Raw genomic sequence first — 20,897 nt, forward strand, 5'->3', positions numbered from 1 at the left:
TAAATATTTCACTGACATTGATGGTATCTCTGTACAGTATCATTAAAAGTTCGATACGTTCCGTGTAAGCGCACCTCTCTTCATCTTTCTGACTTTAATGCATAGTGTTTTGCTCGGTCCTCGCGACGTCCTTGGCGTTGCGAGCTTCAAACACATGCTGACTACCTGACTTTTCCCCAAGTCAGGAGGCAAGATCATTAGCCATCACAACCCTGAAATGTGACTTGGCAGACAATAATGCTTTATGATCAAACAACTTGTCAGTGCGTCCTGTTGAAATGAAAGAGTGCAAAAAAATAATTCAATAGAGGATCAATCAAATTCCCCCCCCTAGCCCATGTGAGCGAGATTGCTGATGGTGCAGAGAGGGGCTATTCCTCGAGGACACGGGAGTTCATTTGGATATTTGTTCTCCCCCTCATGAATGTTCCATTGCGTGACACCATCTCCTGCTAATCACATTTCACTGAGGCAAAGGGGGGATGCTTTTAGGGACGTTGAAAAGAGAGAGGTTCTTTTTAATCTTTGAAATGCCTCAAAAGTGACAGAATGCTTTCTCCTGCCAAGACGTGAGCCTCGGATGGGGAGATAAATATGCTGTGGTCAGCTAAGTGTATCTAGTGAGCAGAGAGGCAAATTTAATAATGCATTATCATTCACTGGCGAAGGTGAAATCTCCCTGTCCATCAGAAGAGCTGAGGCCTGTTTCATGTTACCCTTCAGTGCAAATGAACAAGTGCTTTACTCAGCCATACCAGAGGTGCACAGTAGGCACCAGTGCTCTGCTGTATCTGCTGCCGCGGACGGTGAGGAAACAGGTCTGTAATCAAAGCAGTCATCTATTGGTCCTGACGACGGTGGTCTTAATGATCACAGCCCCGTACTCCTGATAAAACTGTTTGGAACAATAACCTTCCTCCTTTTTTTTCTCTCTCTCTCTCTCTCTCGCTCTCCCTGAGAACACAAGGTGCGCTTTACATATCTGAGCATCTGCTATTATGCAGATTCCCGGAGCATATTTACCCAAACGCCCTTGGACAACAGCATTTAACAATTATGAAGATTATGTACAATGCGGGAAATTTGCGATTCAAAACAATTCACATCTTAGCAGTGGCAACTGTTGCGGACAGATAAGGTTGACCCTGGCTGTGTGTATTTCTGTACTTGTTTTTTGGAGACATTCTGTGGGGTTGTTTGTATAATTTAATATTTACATGTAAACAGTAATTAAGTGATGCTACCGACATGCCAGGGCCAGGCTCTGCCAAGGTAAACACCAGCCCTGGTAGTTTGCCACAGTCCATCATGTTTACAGACTTGCGGAGCCGAGTGCTGTTTGTGTGCTCTTCCTTGGCAAAGCCCATAAAACACAACCAATTGGTTGCCGAGTGTCGAACACAGTCACTCTTATCATCTGGCAGTCTGCTCGCTGACTTGAGGACATTGTGAGTCAAACCTTTAAATTTTCACTCTGCGATAATTACGCCGCTATACTTGAGCTTTTATATCCTTTCACTGAGAAAGTAAATCATTCCTAATAAAGAGAGGAAGAATAGGGGCGGAGGGAAAAGTGCTTGAGGACTAATTCTCTTCACTCCCTCCCTCTCTGCTCTCTCTATTCTGCGTTTTGAAAGCCTTTCTCTGAGTATTCCAGTCACCTTGACTTTGCAGCTGCAGCCGTATAGTCTGTTGCTTATCCTGCCTAACCCCAGCTTGTCAATTAGGTGTTTAAAAATTAATCTCTTTAACTGGAAATACCATGCCAGCTTTCTTCCGTCTGTAAATGAAGTGTTATTAATTCACACAGCGCAAAGGCAGCGTTATGAATAATGTTATCAAAACAGATTTCCACACGTTTAACACGTTGCTGCTATTAAAACCCCTTAAGTATTTTTATAACTGTGAAACCGGGTCTACTAATGGATTTGCATCCATTTTGGAGCTTCTACGCCAGGCAGCCACGCAGTGAGTGCTCCTAAGCCAGGCCTTTTAAAGTTTACATTTCCCGTTTCCTCTTTTGTTCTTTCATCTCCATTTAAAAGCAGCTCAGTATATCCAGTCTGGATTAGCGCCAGCCTGCGTCGACGCTCGTTCAGCAGTTAGCAGAACGGCACAGCCTCTCCCCGTAGGATTGCAATGCCAGGCAATGACACCGATGCACGTCCCCGTCCCTCCCCTCGCAAACGCCGGGGAAGCTATGATCTAACAGCAGGGCTATCTGGCCACAACCACACCGAGCTAATGCTTGTTCCATTAAAACCTGGTGATTACGAGGGGATTTCCTCTCTGTTTGTTTGTTCGAATGCTTAATTATCAATATGTAATTGGCGTGTGTATTGTGATGTCGGGCGCACATTCGGTGGCACGTTTTACGGGAATGCACGTTGCTATCGGGCGGAAACAGGGCTCCCCAGTCACTGTCTAAGTTAAGCTGCATGAGAAGTTGCTCTAATGAATTAATAAATGCTAAACAAAGGAGAACTAAACAAAGAGTGAGAAATAAATGGCTGGATGATTAGTGGGTCAGAGAGATTAGCGGGGTATACAGTACAAATGATCCCCCTCTGAAATGGGAATGATTCAGGCAAAACACCCCATCAATAGTTGAGGCCAATTTAATCTCTGGGATTCGTCTGTCAATAAATGGACCTGGTCGACGAGTCAATATGCAAAGACAATCCAAACACCTTCAAAGTGACTCACTATAATGTCCTTCCCCGAGTATTATCCTCCTGACACTTTGGGCTCATCGTCAATAGATGAATTAGAGAAATCTATTGAAGTCTCCCCGGCTGTCACTCCCTCTGTTTTTTACCCTCCATCCTGAACCTTACCCTCCTCGTTAATCTGGAAAAAACTAAGGTCGCGGATTTAGCGCCGTGATCTCTCACCTCCGCCCGCCTCGTCCCGTTCTGTTTGGAGTGCCCTAACTGTGATCGGCTCTCTACCAAATGCCATTTTGTCTCCGCCACTGTTCACTTTAAGAGCTCATTTGAAGGTGCGCTGGCAGAAACAAAAGTCCTGTGTGCTTTTATGCAGTCATCACAGTCAGCCAAGCCTGTAATCCTCAGAGGTCCGATAATGACATAGCCCCTGCATTTATTACATGGAGGAGAGGAGAGAGGGAAAACGCTGACTTTGAACAAATGAACACTCTGACCTTTATGCAATAAATATGACATGGGCCGCATAAAAAGACAAGATATCTTCCTCCTGAATGGAAGTCAACATAGATTCTGGTCCCAAGCCTCCTGCTCTCTCTGTTTCCATTTCTCTCGCTCGCTCTCACTCGCTTGCTTGGGGTTTTTTGTCCATCTAAAGAATGTCATCTATTTTCAACTGTTTGAACCATAATATCATAATCTGTGCACAAGAAAGAGCAATTTGTACTCGATCATTTTCTTTACTGTTGGTGGTGGTGTTATATATATATATAATGTACAAAGCAGAATACTATGGGCAAGCATGTGTCAGTATTTTAATCTAGGAGCATGATTAGATTCTTCACTTTAATCATTAGCAGGCCTTTTTTTCTGAGCAAAAGAAAAAATCTTTATTCGTGCCGGGAAAAGAGCGTGTTAACAGAGAGAATCTGCCTTTTCACTGTGTCTTCTCTAATCTCAGCGAGATCCCAATTGAGCATTGTGATTGTCTTTTGTCACCTCAGACTGCCGTTCTGACAGTAAAGGATTTATGGTTATTTCCTTCCACACAGCCTGTCCATCTGTGGCTCTATCTTCATATGGCCTTGAGAATACGATTCAATTTATTAAGGCAAAGCAATGGACTCATTACTTTAAAAAGGTGGCAAGAGAGGGAGTGTGCGAGAGAGTGGGAGAAGTGACACACTGAATTGGTTATTAATGGAAAGGCACAGCCATAGGGCAGTTGAAATTTAATGATATCCTACAAGAAAATATGAGGGTGTCACTCTCCAAAAAGTCATGCTAAATGTCAACATTTTAAGGTCCCGCCGCTAATTTTATGCCTGTGCACAGTAATGTTTTGGAGAGCATTTAGGAAACACGGCCCAGTGGCCAGCCTGATTATCCCGCTCACCTTCTCTCCTCTCTCCAAATGGGTTTGTGCATCAAGCGATTTCATCTCTAAGTGAAGGGAACATTAGTGAGGGGAGAAAGAGAGAGCGATAGAGGAAAACATGCGGTTTGATTTTCATGCTGTGATAAGAGAGTGGGAGCCAAATGTTACCTGTTAATCTAGCCCAAACCGACCGGGGCTCTTGACTTTGTCCCCCAGCAGGGATGGGGCAAACACTCATTTTCCTCTCTCCGTGATGAAAAGGAAATTAGCTTAAATGTGATGAGGGCACATTAGTGCGTGTGCCATGCATGTGTGTGTAATGGGCGTGCATGTGTCTGAAGGTTTCTTTTGTTTGCATACATCTGCTTGCTTGTGTGTTTCCTCTGTCTGCAGCGTGTGTACAGAACATTACCCACACGTACACACAACATATGCAAGCGATAGTCACTCCAAAGGAATTCGTCTTGTATGGATCATCACCCACGTTCCCTCAGTGTTTCCACTAGGTTTTTCCGTACTTTGAGGAAAGTGTGCCTGCAAGTCAATCTTACCCTCCAGTAGTTTGATTATATACTATCGTGTACAATTTTCCCGTCCAGGTATCGTGAATAATTTTCTTATCACACGGACAGCTGCTGTCACAACGGGGCAGTGATTTTAATTTAAAAACAAGAAATATACAATATATCCATTTATTAAAATAAGCCCATGACATCCTGTTTAAAAGTATCAGACGGTTAAAGCAGAATGTATTCGCCTCAAACACCCCTCAGAGTGCAGACATCATTTGCAAGATAAGCCAGACTGCCTCATGTTTTTTTAAAGTGCTCAAATTGCATGCAACTACTTTTTTTTTTTGCCCAGCTCTGCATCGCTGCGTTTGTACCAGAAGACAGATATTTCCCTTGACAAGATTTTTTCCAAATCCGGTGCTTTTAAGTGCAGGTGGAATAATGCTGCGTTAGCTGCTAATGGCTGTCCGAGAGGTCATAACTACTCCATTTGAAGGAGGCTGGTTTCTCCGCAGCCCTGGCAGGTCAAATCAAATGTAATTGTGCAGCGAGAAGCAGTGCATTGCTTTGTGTTGGCGGCGCTGACAACCGCCGGGGTTTAGCATTCAGTTCTCCTGCTGGGAGGAACACAGGTTTGCAAGGACAAAGGCTTCACCTGTCAATATATCACACTGACTGGCTGGCCAAATGTACCTCTGCACTCCCTCTCTCTTTCCCTCTCTCCTATCTCTCTTCCTCCCTGTCACCCCTTCATTCTCCACACACCCATTTTATTCCGGCCTCCTCTTTCCTCAGACTCTGCCTCACCTATCTATCCATCCATCTTCTGTCTTCAGCCATCTATCTCTCCGTCCTGGCATCCACCTCGTCCCCTTCTCCCTCTCTCTTTTTTGTGTGTGTCTTTCTGTATCTTCCTCTCCTCCCGCTCACGCCGCCTCCGTGTGAGGACTCTGCTGAAGTGTCCTGAGGGACCCAGTTTCAAACACAGGAACCAGAAACATATGGCACATTTTCAACTCCCAAGGTCAATTACAGCTATTTATCCTGAGATTGCAGCTAAATTTCCCAAGGTTTCTTCTAGATTTACCACAGATTGCAATGTGTGTCTGTCACATTTTAAATCAGGCCAGTTTCCTCTGCTCCTCTCTCTCCACTCCCTGCGACTTTCCATCAAATATTTCAAAGGCTTTCAAGTGGGTTTTAGACATGTTTTATCTCTGCTTATCATGTGCCCCATCTTTTTTGCCTCAGCTTTGCTAGGTCCAAGTGCCGCTTGCAACACAAATCTAATAACATGTAAATTGGAGATAAGCCCAGATCCCTCCAAGTGATATTTTTTACATTCATAGTTTGTCAAGTCAATTCCTGGGCCCCTGTTTTAGCAGCACAACACATGAGGAGTGAGAAAATTAACTGGATAGGTGATTCATCATCGCTAGCACACTGTCAAGGACTCCCTCTGCAGCTATTGAGAGCAGGGTGGAGGAGGAGGACGGAGGGAGGAGGGGGGACTTTGTTTTAAATTATGGCATTTCATTCAGAATGCATTGTATTTACAGCGTCCCATTTTTATTTGTGGCTCCTATTATCCGCCGAAACAGTTGTGCATGAAATGTTATTTGTGACAGGGGTGACCTGCGAGTGTTTTTCCACACAGTATTTCATAGTCAGGGCCTTAACTGTACCTTTACCGTACGGTAAGCACAAGAGGCTGTCACAGCTGCTGTTGGCAGCCTTGCTAGTGGAGAAATATCACCTGGAAACAGAGTACTCCATTCCACTGGCCCCCATCACTCCAACGCCTGTCGCTGTAATTAAGTTGAAGTCAATGATTCTGGAGCGATGGTGAGAAATAAACATGCAAACACATGCCAGGATTTGCAGCCAGGCACCGGGAGAAATAGCAGAAGGGGGATAACATTAGAAGCACAGAAACTACAGATCTGCGTCGTGTTTGCTACAATTTACATTTGAGTTTCATTAAGCCAGCTTTGATTATATTGATTGAATTAGTCACTTATTAGCTTCCCATTGCTTTTTTCTTTTTTTCCCTCCTGAAAGTGCCACTTTTTATGCACAGCTCCTGGTGGAAATGTTATCTGACAAGTGGTGCTGTACGGTAGTTGGAGTCTGTCGAACAAAACACGCTGTTTGCTTTTCCCAGAGCATGACAGGTTGTTTCCCCTGCAACAAAGCCATCAAATATTCTGTGTGATCCAACATTGTGTTGCAGGGGAGGCCTGCTGAGTGGGAAGCCGGAGTTTGTTAAAGCAATGATTTATGATTAATGCCAACACTAAATAAGGGACAAAGTGCCTACAGTACAAATCAATTACAAAGCTACAACAGCAGACCTTTCCCCGAGGTCTACTAACGTCTCTAGTTGTTATGGTGATTTTATTGGAGGTGGGTGATGCATGCATATAATGCACGCAATACATCTATATCAACCTGAGCTGGAGCCAACTGTAATGCTTTTGATCTTTGATTAGTTATTTTATTGAGATAAAATGGGACTTTCATGCTTTGCCACTGTGTGAGGAGAGTGCGTTTCACATCTCCACCCAGACGCCCACCTCAGAACGCCGACAGGACTGCACCAAACAAAACAAATTACCACAGGAGTGGCTTCTTAAAAGTAGGCAATTCATTATTTTTATGAAGTCAAATTATAAACAAATTTTAATCCATTAGGCAACCATCCATTCTAATTAATCAACAGGAGTGAACTCCATCTGAAAAGGGAGAAAGGTTGTTTACTCTCTCCACGGACCAGCGGTGCATATTTCACCGTCTTCCCCTCGCAGAGAGAGAGAGAGAAAAAAAACATTCTCCAAATTACAAAACTAAACTGTGAATCCTAACACTCGACTTTTGGCGCAGAGATGTTTCCAGGGCATTTGCAGATGCTTGAAATAATCTCCAATGTTTTTGCTCAATCTGCTCTGAGGATGGGTGAAATAAATACTTTAAACTAATTAATGTAAGACCAGCTGTTCCCAGCACTTGGCTGGCGTCGGTGAATATTGATGGGAGGGAGAGGCAGGGCTGTTCAGCTCCACTCGCTGTATGTACAAGACTCAGCCTGCCACATAAACAGAAATGAATAGTGGATGAGAGCAGAGAGGTGCTGTGCACAACACAGCCAGGGTTCCACATTACAAATAAAACTTTTTTCATTAAATTAACAATTAAGCAGCTGATGGTGCAGACTTCCTACGGAGACCTTTTTACACTGGATGTGTTTAATAAACTGTCTCTGTGCAAGATGGTAGCACTTACAAAATTGTTGGCTCGATAAACGCTCACTGGACAGAAACATGTGTCGGATCTGATGGGACAACAAACGCCAGTGTCTGACACACTGTTTTAGTTTGACCAGGCTGTATCTGCGTCTGCCGGGCTCGCCTCCTGCTTTCCCTCCCTCCCTCTCCTGCTCCTCTTCCCTCCTCTGAGGCCTGGAGAGGAGGCTGGACAGCAGATGGCAGGGCCCTACCCCTCTGCCGGTGATGAATGGAGTATGATGTCATCTTAGGTTTGACAGGCACTCGTGCGTGCATACACAAAGGAAGCCTGAGCCTCTGGGGTCGAAACTGCAGGCCTGCTTCTGATTTTGGAGTCCACGTGACATCTCTTAAATGAAGCTGGATTTATTTCCTGGTTGATATTGTTTAACCCCACATTTAGACCCTGCTTGTGCACCATGTTTGAAAATAAAAGGGAGGGCAGGGATTGGCTGCTGGAGATCAATACAGACCCAGTTGGTGCCACTGGGTCAATATGTGTCAGCACGACCACAAACTGCTCACATATTCTACTTTGCTCATTTACAGTTGCATTAATAAAAACATTTTGAGTAATTGTCAATGCTTCTGTTTTCTCTGCAGAGGACAACCTGATGTGCACCCCAACAGCAAGAGACAGCTACGAGAGGTTGTCGTTGGCTGGACAGGCTCTACCTCCTGGCTTCCCCTCACCATTCCTCTTCCCAGATGGTTTGTCATCAATAGAGACCCTACTCACAAACATACAGGTATTGTCAAGTGAATGAGTCACAGAGTTTAGACCTTATGATACAACCTCCTTCAAAATACACTGTTGGCATCAGCTTCTGGTGGAGCAGACAGTTGAACCGATTCCCCTTCAACCTCATGTGTCCAGGTCTCCATCCACCTCAAGGAGGTCTGGACAAATTCACATACATTGAAAGATGTGTACGTTCTGACTCCCACCAAAAGTCAAGATTGGTTTTCTTAAACCATAATGGTGAAATTTCAATTAGTGTCATCGCTGTTTCCAAGCATTACCCCAAAAAACAGCCTATGAATCCATTTTTGACTTCGGAAATGGGATTATGACAAAAAAGACATCTGCGTTTTAGCATTTTGTCTCCACTGTTTTCATCAACGATTAATTCCATCTATTGAAACTTTCTTTGGATTGTGGTTGAAAGCTCCACAAATAGCTAGATTTACTTTTTGGTCAAACTTTAAAGTCGTTTTAGTTGCCATAACCTTAACCACACCGTCATCATAGATGTGCCAGAGCCAGACATATACTCATATGTGTCATTTTGTAATCCATTGATAATTTTGTATTCAGTAAATAAGGAACCAGTTAAAAATATAAAAGTTACCACCGTTCTGTATATGCAATGACCACCACCATAGTTTGTCTTCAGTTTTAAACTTTAATTGTGTAGGTTAAAGTCATTGTCATGATGGTCTATAAGAGCTTTTTAACTTCAGAAAAAATGGCAATTGTACACGTTCTCCCACTGAGATACTAAACGTGCATGTAAGGACACATTCACAAATTTTATATATATATATACATACCCCAATAATACCCATCTACTCAGACTGTCATTAACTGAAAATCTCAAATATTTCAGTCCTTGTTGATGTGGTGATTCCTGGAGTTACTGGTGGTAACAGCACATGCAGATTTTTACTACAGCTCACATAATTCTGAGGACAGTAAAACAAACTAATGTCATTTTGATAAAGAAGTCGAGCAATAATTGGCTTTTTGCATCATTCCGTGAGCAACTGTGATGTGATTTTCTGCGAACAGCAGGACACAGTTAAAGGAGCCGCTTTCCTCGCTGAGATGTTGGAGGTGTGCAGCCTGTCGCCTGCAGCTCGTCCTCTAACGTCTCACTGTGGCTGCTCCTTCTTGTTCCATTACTCCCCTGCAAATATATAACTGTTGCAGTATTTTCATCAGCGAGCCATAGGCTCAATCACCACTGTGTTACCTCATTCAGCGACAGATAGCGACTTAACAGACATTTATTCAAGTGAAATATATCAAGATTGCCACTTAAAGGCTCCATCACAAACGCCCTCTGTCAGAAAGATGAATGTATTTGCCTTCTGTCAGAGTGTAATGATGTGTGTACACTGCTGCCCTTCTCATTGCACTTGGACCGTTGGCATCAGAGTCCTGCTTTTCCTTTGGCTCCGTGTGATAATTAGAAAGTCACAAGTAAACCCGTCACGAGCTCCCACCCCTCCACCGAGTCATTTCTGATAATGATCTTTGCCTTGAATATTTATATAGAAATCAACAAAATGAAACCAAGCAGAAAATTAAGATAAAGCAACTTAGAATAAATTGGGGTCAAAAGAATCAACAATTAGTAAGATATAGCCCAGCGCATTTGATGTGATTGCGTGTGGATGGGGAATAATTGTGATGAAAACGGCCGTGGTACTGTAAAGCTCACACATCCTTCAGTTTAGGACTGTCAGGAGTGTATTTGGAATGGCAGTGATGTAATTGATACATGATGAGATACTTGTCATTCATATTATTCATTCCTGCCTCTGTGAGGAGCATGAAAAATGCCACAGAGACAGATACTGTGTTTTTATACTCATCCAGTTACAGTTGTCAGCAGTGAAGGAGATCAGTAAGAAATATAAGGAGCTACAATGGAGTGTGAAGAAGCTGACTTAGCCCATATAAACCTTTTACACTCTACTTAACAGACTGGAGCTTTGTCCGAACGTTATTTCATCTATTTCCAGTTTTAATTTGAAGGTGCTGAACTGTGTTTCCTTTTACTGCCCAAGAAAAATTGCTCTTAGCAGAGCACATACCTCAACAGTCCCCTTATTGAACAGTATAAAAACCCATTGGAACCAGTTTTTTACTTGGATCTGCACCACATTGCAAAAAGTCAAAGATATCAATCCCTTAATTATGTTTGGATGTAGAGTATTTATCACTAAGATCAATAAATTACATCCTGAGAAACTGGTGAAGATGTCAAAAAGTGCTCTAACTTGCAATGTTGAAGAAAGAGATACATTTGCCCCTTTGTCCAGATCTGTGCCAACATTCCAAAGGGTTCTTTCTTGGCCCTTCTCTTATCCTTTCACCAACCTGTAATCCAGCAGACAAACAAGCAAACAAACCAACCAACAAACCAGAAATGGCGCTCAGTAGAACACACACCTCTGCCAAGGCCCAACGGTCCCCTTAAATTCAATCAATCATGCATCAACTTCACACACTCCCTACGGGTGATTCCCTTCATCAAGATCCTTGGAATATTGTCTGAGAAATCAAATGTCAAAATGTTTAAGAAAGTGGGGAAAAAAATTCACCCGTGATCCAGATCTGTGCTAAAATCGAATGGGCTCTTATGTGACCCGAACCACATCCCTTCCACCAAGTGAAAATCCATTCAGTAGTTTTTGTGTGTTCTTGTGCACAAACAAACATACAAACCAACTAACATAGAAACGTAACCTCCTTGGCCGAGGTAACAAAGCAATGCTTATTTTCCGGTTGGTTCCTATATCACTCCAGCATGCTATGTCTATCTCCACTTGTATTTCCCAGCGTTGACCACAAGGTTCCAGACGTATCCAGCACTCTTATTTTAATGCTGTAATTTCTCATTATTTTAGGAATTATTATCACAAAAAACCTGACGAACGTTCATGGTCCTGAACCTTGTGCGAGCTGTGGAGCAGCTAAAAGACAGTGACATGTTCACTGGTAAATCGACCAGCAGAGGTGTTAATAGAGGAAGATGAAAGGAACCATGTAGCAGCGGTCAGCTCAGCCTCCTGTTCTGCTCCACCACTGTGGACAGTGGAACCGCTGTGATTCTCCCTCACTGTGGTTTGCTGTCACTTCATCGTTCATGCCCTTAAATAGCCCACATCACCCTCTCTTACCCTGCACTCCCATCTCCTCTACATCACTGTGTGTGTGTGTGTTTATATATTCATGTGTGTGTGTGTATCTGTGTGTGTGTTCATGTGTGTGCACAGGGCCTGCTCAAAGTGGCAATTGACAACGCACGGGCTCAGGAGAAGCAGGTGCAGCTGGAGAAGACGGAGCTGAAGATGGAGCTGTTCAGAGAGCGGGAGCTCAGGGAGACTCTGGAGAAGCAGCTCGCCATGGAGCAGAAGAACAGAGGTACCGCCTGGCACTGAATCCAACCTGCCAGCAGCCGTGTGTGTGTGTGTGTGTGTGTGTGTGTGTGTGTGTGTGTGTGTGTGTGTGTGTGTGTGTGTGTGTGTGTGTGTGTGTGTGTGTGTGTGTGTGTGTGTGTGTGTGTGTGTGTGTGTGTGTGTGTGTGTGTGGGCAGGCGTTAACGTGTGTATTTTCGCAGACTTCATAGGCCTTTGCACATGCAGACGTGATAGTTGTTGAGTGCACGCACACGGCTCTGCATGTTTAATGTTGACGTTATTGAAACTGTGACACGAGTCGTCGTCTACTTCTTCGGTTGCACATAATCTGCTTAGCGCCGGGTTTTCTTTCTAATAGTCAGTTAACATAATTGGAAATACACATCACACTTAGAGAAACTCACTCTGGCTCTCATGTTAAATGCATCAGATTCATACGCTAACTGTGCCGTTTATGTTTAATGAGAAAAATTCATGAAAAATATCCCAATAAATTTTTCAATTTGCTTTAATTCCCTCCAGCGGTTTGCGAAGCCGCAGTCAGTATTTGCTATGATTCTCCGTTAAGGGGAAGATCTTTATATATGATAAAATATTTACCATTTTTTTTATATATCAGTATGATATTTTTTATTTTTTAATGAGGTGATTATATCTGCAATAATCAGATTTCAGTCAAAAGAAGTCTCCTCTAATCTGCCCCAGACCTCATTTCTCAAAACCGTGGTCTTTTCTCACGTCAGCGATCGTCCAGAAGCGTCTCAAGAAGGAGAAGAAGGCGAAGAGGAAACTCCAAGAAGCTCTGGAGTACGAGTCCAAGAGGAGAGAGGTGGCTGAGCAGACCCTGAAGCAGCCGTCGCCCTCTGACAGCATGCGTTCACTCAACGGTCAGACGCTCCACAGTGAGACACTTGCTATTTCTTCCCCATCAAAAACGTCTTGTGGGTTTTCGGTGTGACAAATGAGGACAAAGGGCAAAATGTGTTCAACTCATATGATTGTTCAGGAGATCGATGTTACCTGAAGGAACTACTGGGATTCCTCAGAGGACTTTATCCTCAAAAACAGAATTATTTTACAAATGGTGTTAATAAATTAGCTCACATCTTTAACCATATCGTATTTACTTAATATTTATGGCAGAGGTAAGCACATTAATGCTGATTTATGCATATCTAAAATTCTCAGTCTGTGCTCAGAGGCTGCAACTAATAATCGTGTTTTATAATCAATTCATCTGCTGAATATGTTCTCGATTAATTAACTTATCATTTAGTCTGTGTCTTCAATTAGTGAAAAGAACGTGACATCTTGTTTTGTCCCGCCAACAAAATCTGAAGATATTTAGTTACAAATTACATTAAAAAAAAAAAATCTTTACATTTGAGAAGCACGAACCAGAGGTTGATTGACATGTAAACAATTAATCCATGTTCAAAATAGCTGCCACCTCAGTAATTTTACTTATAATCGATTAACTGATTCTTGATTTCAGCTGTAATCTGCACATATTACCATCTACTTAGTAAGATATTGCTACGTCGGGTGCAGAGTGTCGTCATAACATACATATTTACAAGACTTCATTTAACAGTTCGAGGTAGAGAGTAATTAAATTCATGATTTTAATCTAACAGCACGAGTTTGTTGCATAGTTCAGGATTTACATAGAAAACAAGATGAGATCTCTACTGTTACTGAGATACTTTCAGATAACACGTTCGTCAAACTAAATGTGCTGCTGTCAAATTGTGTTTTATTTTCAACATATTAGTTGGTTGTGCATATAATTTTGGTCTACATGTATTTTTTACTACTAACCCTACTCTTTATTACTGTAGTTCATCAACATTATACAACACAGTGTGGAGTAATCAGGCCAGTTACAAAATCCCAATATGACTATATCGAACCAATTTTACTATCGACACCTTTAACCACCAACACATCTGTACTTTTATTTAATCAAACAATAGAATGCACGGTTCACTGCTCTTAAGAGATAATTATTCCAAAGTCTGTACAGATATGAGGGTTGTTTTTATCACCACTGATAATAACGGCGCTCTCCATCCAGCACACACGTGAGAAGGAGATGTAGCTCGCAGCGTCTTGTTTTGAATGAACGATGCTGTGAAGCAGGCGTTGTGATAGGTGGATGTCAGGGATGTTTAACGGCGGTGATCCCTCTCTTCTCCCAGACTCTCTGACCCCTGAGATGGAGAGTGACCGCAGCAGTGGAAGAACAGATGCTGAAAGGACAATACAAGGTACAGGGGCTCAGATGAGACAATAAATCTCTCTCTCTTTCTCTGGCTCTCCTTCTTGCTCGCTCTCTCTCTCTCTCTTCTGGTTCTCCCCCCCCCTCTCTCACACACACACACTCACATCGACACACAGACACACACACACACTGCTTCAGTTTATGAACATTAGTGTTTCTGTGCCTGCTGTTCAGGCATACAGCTCACCATCTGGGCCACAGCACTGGGTCAAGATCATTGGTTTTCTGTAGAAATAATATTATTCTTTTACCTGACTTTTTAGAGGCTGAGATTCCTTCAGGAAACAGATATACTTTTATTCAAAAAAAAAAACGATGCACAATGCAGTGAGTAAAACAGTGTAACAACTAGAGGAAGAAGGATGCAGAGAAAGAAAGAATGAAGGAAGTGGTTTGTTTACAGCCCGGGAAGCATTAATGAGTCATAAAACCACAAAAAGCAGTGGAATCCCCCCTTTGATAGTAATAAACGGGGCAAATCAATCCATTTTATGAATAAGCCTTGTACATTTTTAATGGTTTGTTTGTTTGTTAGCCTTGGGGGTGCAGTATGTGTTTGGGGAAGGGCGCTGTAGTGATAACCTCGGTAGACTGTCTGCTATCTGTGTTTACCCAGATACACGACACCTCGCAGAGGTTGAATATCCTCATTATTGCTCGAACGTCTTCCTTTAATACGCCTCGGCCGCGTCCGCTCACCACCGCTTCTTATCGGTGAGAGAGGTCCCAATTTATCTTGGCGGAGAATGCTCCGTGTAAATTGCTGCGAAAAGTGGGAGCGAAAAAATATTCATCTTTATGCAAGAATAAGTTGGGTCCTTTGAATTCTTTAATGTTTGATTAGTCTACTTGAACTGATTTTTTTTTGTGTGTGTGTAAAAAAAGAAAGAAAAACGTACTTAGTGAAATGATGACTCCTCCCTAATTAAATGTCATTCAGTCACTGCAGGGATCTGAGAGGAGTTTGATGTCCAAAAAAAGGAAATCCATATGTCATCATTTAAATACAAAGATAACTTCTAGATACAGCGTAATTATAGCCCCTTATTTCATACCAAATTAGTATATTTAACCAGAGCGTTTTACACTTAGATGATGAAGAGCTGGCTCTTTGTAGTCTAATTGTATCAAGTTGAATGTGTTAACGCTTTACACTCCCGATTACTGCAGCCATTGTCCTGTTTGAATGTAAAGTTTGGGTTGAAATGGAGCAGAATTGGTGTTTCTCTTTTTATATTTGATCCCTGCTTGCAACAGTGAGCCCCAGAGCAGATCATTTATTTGGGGCTCTCTCAATCACTGTGATCACTGCATGGAATAGCAGAATGAAGGAGGAAACTGAATAACACGCTGCACTTTGTGTTTTTGTTCAATTAGAGAAGCATTTGTCTGCCACCCATGTCTCCTCTGCTCTACTCCGCAAGCCTCGCTGTATAATTAACCTCGAATGGCAAAAAATGATGTTGATGAATTACACGAGCAGGAGGGGGGAAAAAAAACAAGCCTATCACTCGCATGAAAGCCGAGAGAAATGTGTGGGTATATTCTCAACTCCAAACTCAGGGAGGCGAACGGCGAGAGAGAGTGGGGGGGGGGAAAAATAATAATGAGGGCATAATTTTAGAGAACTAATTATTTCTATTTGTCTTTTGTCACACTTCTCTAATTCTGCGATATTAACACAGTCTGTGTTTATTAATTGCTTTTGCAGTGTTTTGAATCGGGTCCAAGTGGGAACGTAGCTCTTTTCACAGGCAGGCGAGCTACTGGGACTGTACCTCGCCAGTACTGCCTGGCAACGGTGCACATGCCAATATCTTCCCCCAGTATCTCCGCCGGTTCCCTGCCGCTTCCCTCTCGATGTGTTCGGCAAGTTTACACGACCCTGTGCACAGAGATAAAGTTCTTTGTTGCAAGATTAAACATCAAAACAGTTAAAGTGAAATTAAAATTAAATGAATGAATGTCACTGAAGCAAAAAAGGCTGTAATTAATGGATCCCTTAATTGTCTTCATAAAATATTTGCATGGGCATAATTTGCATAATTTCCATGTATTAATTAATCTTTCAAAGGAATTTTATGCTGAGAGAAGCCAAAAATTCCCTTTGTTTTATTTAGCATCTAATGAAATATTTATTCTCTTTAATGAACTTTTCATCTTGATTTGAATATAAAAATACTAAAGTTTGAGCATATTATAATGAGACGCTCTTTCATAAAACGGCGTATATCAAGACGTCACCGTTTTTTCTATTTGTGTGCAGACGTGTCAACATTTGCGCAAATGTGAAAATGGATCGAGAATCACTTATCAGAGCCTCCTCACTTGTCCCCCGCCCTTCGTGATGATTTCATCTATTAGAAGTAAAACGCCGCAAATATCCGACATCCTCTCGACAACGCATTAGCTGTCATCAGCCCTCAAATAATCAGACAGTCTTTGTTTTCATTAACACCCCCTATAGCTGTGAGGATGGGCAGGCAGACAGGGTGTGAGGTGAGCGTGTGATGTTTCTTCTGCTCGTGCCCAGAGAGGCGCGCGCTTGTGTGTGTGTGTGTGTGTGTGTGTGTGCGTGTGCGTGTGTGTCAGGTTGTGTATCCCGGCTCTGCGCTATAGCACCGTGCGTTCACGCCGTAATGACTTTTACACAGAACTCAGTGGTTGCTGCTTGAATAGAGGCAGCCAGAGTGCAATGCCTCCGAGACCCACGGCAGTGCTGGGTAATTAGCCTGTGTGTTTGTGCAGCCCCTCCACCCCTCCACCCCCCACCCCTCCTCACACACACACACATAACATGACCAAGCCTTTGTTGTCTCCACTCTCTGTGCACAAAACATAAAACACAGGCTAAAGAGAAGAAAAGGACTAATTGATAAGATAGTGATAGTACAAAGATTGTGGACAACCACAAAAAGAAAGTTGATAGAATAGGAATCCTGTTGCTCCTGTGTGTAACTGCCTCAGAGTGAAAACCAGGTGTATTCTCCAACATCTCTGCAGAACAGGACTCCAGCGTCTCCTCCTCGATGTCCTGCGCGGCTTGTGTCATGTCCGACAACTTCCTCGCCGCTAAATGTCTTTGTGTGTCTGTGTGTTTCTCTTTAACGTTGAATTATTTAGGCGCGCTGCCATAGAGAGGTGCGCTTCTTTAGAGGCTTTACTGTAGCGTTCTCCGGCAGAGGAAATGTGAAGGTAATAAACGTCAAACATGCTCCTGAGCTGTGCCTAACAGATGCTTTTACCAGCTCAGCGTCGGAGCAGCGCTGCTCGCTCAGGCGAACACTCAGACAAGAGCGTTTCGCTGCAAATGGACAAAGCTCGTTAGGTTGGAGGTGTCTGGAGATAACGCAGCGGAGGAATGTCTGCTGTTTTCAATAAACACTATTTCCAAGCAGGAAATGTCACTTAGAGAGCGCTTTACATCGTCAGCGCAGTAATATGTTCGAACAAGCGTATCAGTGGAGATGTCTTAAACACGTGCACCACACAGATCTGATACCTATCATAGCTGCTTTTACACTGTGTGTTTTGTTGGTCATGAAATATGCATGTTACACTGTAATTATATGTGTATGTCCTGCCTAATGCACCGAATATGATCTTAAATACAACGGTGAAGCAACTTTGAATTAAAATATTAAATAACGCACAATTTTTTTTCTTCTAATCTGTGTATCTTGTAAGTAAGAAAATGGGCGTACGTGATATTTAATCGTATTTGTCACGGCCTCTAACTTTATCTTATCCTTAAATTGGTTTATGAAGCCGCAGTAACGCTGCTGAAATAGAAAGACTAGAGGGCAACATTTCAAAGTTACGTTTCATCAACAATCACATCCTGAATGGTGCGTTTTCGTCAGCAGGATGTTCGCTGTTGGCTAATCCCTGGCTCCTGTGTGTCCTCTGTTGCAGATGGAAGACTGTTCCTGAAAACCACAGTGATGTACTGATAAGGCCGCGAGGAGCTGGAGGAAACAAAAAAAAAATTTCATGAAAAAAAAAAAGGGAGAAAGAAAGAAAGAAAAAGAAAACCCATGAAGATTCTCAACGGCCCTTATCCAGGCTGATTTTAATAGTGGAAAGAAGTCAAGCTGCTTGTAGGAGTTCAATGGAAATGCTGTGTTCACCCAAATGCTGGAGGAGGTTGTGTCTGAATGTAGAGTAAGAAGTCTTTTTTCCACCACCAGAGGCCGACGCAAAATAGTTTGATAAAGCAGGTTTTGACGGGTTGGCCAAACGTGAAGGATAACATATATATTGAGCACAGTAAAAATGTACCCATGGTACACTGTTGGTAATAACTCGTAAATTCACAGCACTGAAGATTTTTATACTGTATCTCAGCCAGCGAGAAAGCTTCGAAAAACGAAAATTCGACTGAAGGTTTGTTTTGTATTTCAAATTGAATTTTGAGAAGCCAACGCGTGGAGATGAACCTTGCGGAGGGCGAGAAAAAAAAAAAAAGTGTGAATCTGTCCACGTGTTCATCAAAAGAGAAGACTGATGTTTTGATTTTAATGTTTTCTAAATTAGATGACAATACAATCAAGTTTCCTTTTTACCATTGTTGTATATACATGATCGGATGATAATGATAGGAAAAACTCACTCTATCGAACCCCAGCGGATTGATGAGGTATGTGTATATAACGTTAAGAGGTATTGTGTATGCAGTAGAGCTATTAGGCAAACAATACCACCATTTATATAAACCTACAGTTTTGTTTTGTTCTATTTCTGAGCCATCATTCTTTCCTATAGCTGCCATTTTGGTGAGAAAGCATGCAGGCATGTAAATGTTTGTCCTGGAATTATGATATTTAATAAATCCTATATTGTGCTGAACAAATACTAGGGTTGACTCACTCGAGCCCGCAGGATTTTGAAAAACATAACTATCAGACATTTCACTTTCCAAAAGACTTTTGCTGTCGATAGTACTGTAATCTTTGTAACAGAGGTAATATTTCTTGGAATTTACTGTACATTTGTCATGAGACACACTCAAAAGACAGCACCTCTCGATACTTTTACAGAAACAAAAAAAGAAAAAAAAGATCCGGACTAATTATGACCACGTGTGTCGGCTCCAGAAACAAACGGTCACGACACAAATGTTTCCAATCTCGATGCCATTTAGTAACCACGACGCTCGAATCCCCGTTGAGCCACCACAAACACACTCTTCTTTTTTTAGAGTGCGCGGCGAGATCCTGACGAGAAGAAGAACTCATGATAAGTTTTGATTTTCTTGTTACTTTCCCTGAAGACTTCTGAATTTCAGTGCTGAACCACCTGTGTATATTCTCTAGACATAAGCTGATGTCAGTCGTTTAACTGCAAACCAGTTTAGACCTTATGTGTTACAATCAGGAGAGGAAGAGGAGGAGGAGTGTCCCATGTTCACAATGTGTTTGTTCTTTTTGTTCTCAATGGAGTGTCTAGGTCTGTTGTCACTGATAACTTATATAGCTTCTCGAATCATCTCTTCATTGTATTTCAAATTCAAATAAAAGTTAACATGTTGATGATAAACTGTGAGTTAATGTTGCCTGAGGTCTTGAATACACTTCTATGTCGATGACACTGTGGTTTAAAGGTGGACGTCCCATATGACACTGGATTTATTGTAACATTTCACGCACAGCCACTGACTACAGATCGTATATAAAGATGGACGACATGACAGCTCCCCAAAACTGAAGCCCCCTGGTGGCTGGCTGGAGTATAAGTCATTAAACCCCGCCTCTACTCTAGTTCAGTGCAAATTTTCCCGTAACTTCAGTTATTTGATGCCATAAAAGTAAGTGGCAGCGACATGACTCCTGATTGGTTGAGCGCATGCATCTGCACTCAACACCACGGCTCCACCCCTCGATTTCTACTTCGCAGACTGGCTGCAAATAAATTCTAAATGAATGTTGGATATTTTAGCTTCATTTCATGATAGTGGGAGGCGTCGTCCATCTCTGTATTTATTCTATGCCACTGACACATAGGCAACAGAGAATAACAGTTCAAGATCAAAATGTAGGCGAGTGATGGAAACAACTGCTTTTCTTTGCAACTCAAAATAATTGTTGTGTTTTCAGCGTGTGCGTTTTATTTTGAGACCTTTAATATCAGCCCTCAGTCTTTTAACAAATTTCTGTGTTTTATATATGGCTTAAAAAATTAAAACATTACAGGTATATTGTACTGTAGAAAAACAAATGAGCATATTGTTCTTCCATTTATATTGAAGTTTAAAAAAATTGTATGTGTCTTGAAAGGAGAACGTCTTCTTTGAGTTTTTCCTTCAGTGCGTGAGTGTGTGTTACGTTTAAATGCATTGGCTAATCCTGGTGGGGGGGGGGAAATGTGTAAATGAGCGGGTGACCAAGCTCAATGTAAATTAATAATTTCATGTGTACTTTCAAGTGTGTGACACTAATTCACAATATATCACCATAAAATAAACACTTGCAGTTTAACCAGTTGTGCACAATGCAGGGTGATGCATCATAATGTTTATTTAAAAAAAAATACACCCAGGCTTTGAGGGAGTTGCATTTTTCATTTTCTTCTTTTTCAAATGTGACATTGTCTTTTATTGTGGAGCTTACAAATACAAACTTC

General features: G+C 42.2%; 1 protein-coding gene across 14 annotated transcripts in view; it reads left to right on the forward strand.

Moving 5' to 3' along the window:
* dachd (dachshund d) overlaps positions 1-19,814 on the forward strand; it is a 93,775-nt gene extending 73,961 nt beyond the window's left edge. For 6 of the 14 annotated variants that reach the window (XM_047342596.1, XM_047342592.1, XM_047342593.1 and 3 more), the window contains 5 exons: positions 8,444-8,589; positions 11,837-11,996; positions 12,736-12,894; positions 14,194-14,262; positions 18,192-19,814. In XM_047342596.1, coding sequence (XP_047198552.1) covers positions 8,444-8,589; positions 11,837-11,996; positions 12,736-12,894; positions 14,194-14,262; positions 18,192-18,229 — 572 coding nt within the window. In that variant the 3' untranslated portion in view covers positions 18,230-19,814. The remainder of the gene's footprint in view (positions 1-8,443; positions 8,590-11,836; positions 11,997-12,735; positions 12,895-14,193; positions 14,263-18,191) is intronic. The other 8 variants (XM_047342599.1, XM_047342600.1, XM_047342597.1 and 5 more) reach the window with 3 other exon arrangements.
* Positions 19,815-20,897: the final 1,083 nt, after the last annotated feature.

This window comes from Hippoglossus stenolepis, chromosome 13 (genome assembly GCF_022539355.2).
Source record: "Hippoglossus stenolepis isolate QCI-W04-F060 chromosome 13, HSTE1.2, whole genome shotgun sequence".
NCBI lineage: Eukaryota > Metazoa > Chordata > Actinopteri > Pleuronectiformes > Pleuronectidae > Hippoglossus > Hippoglossus stenolepis.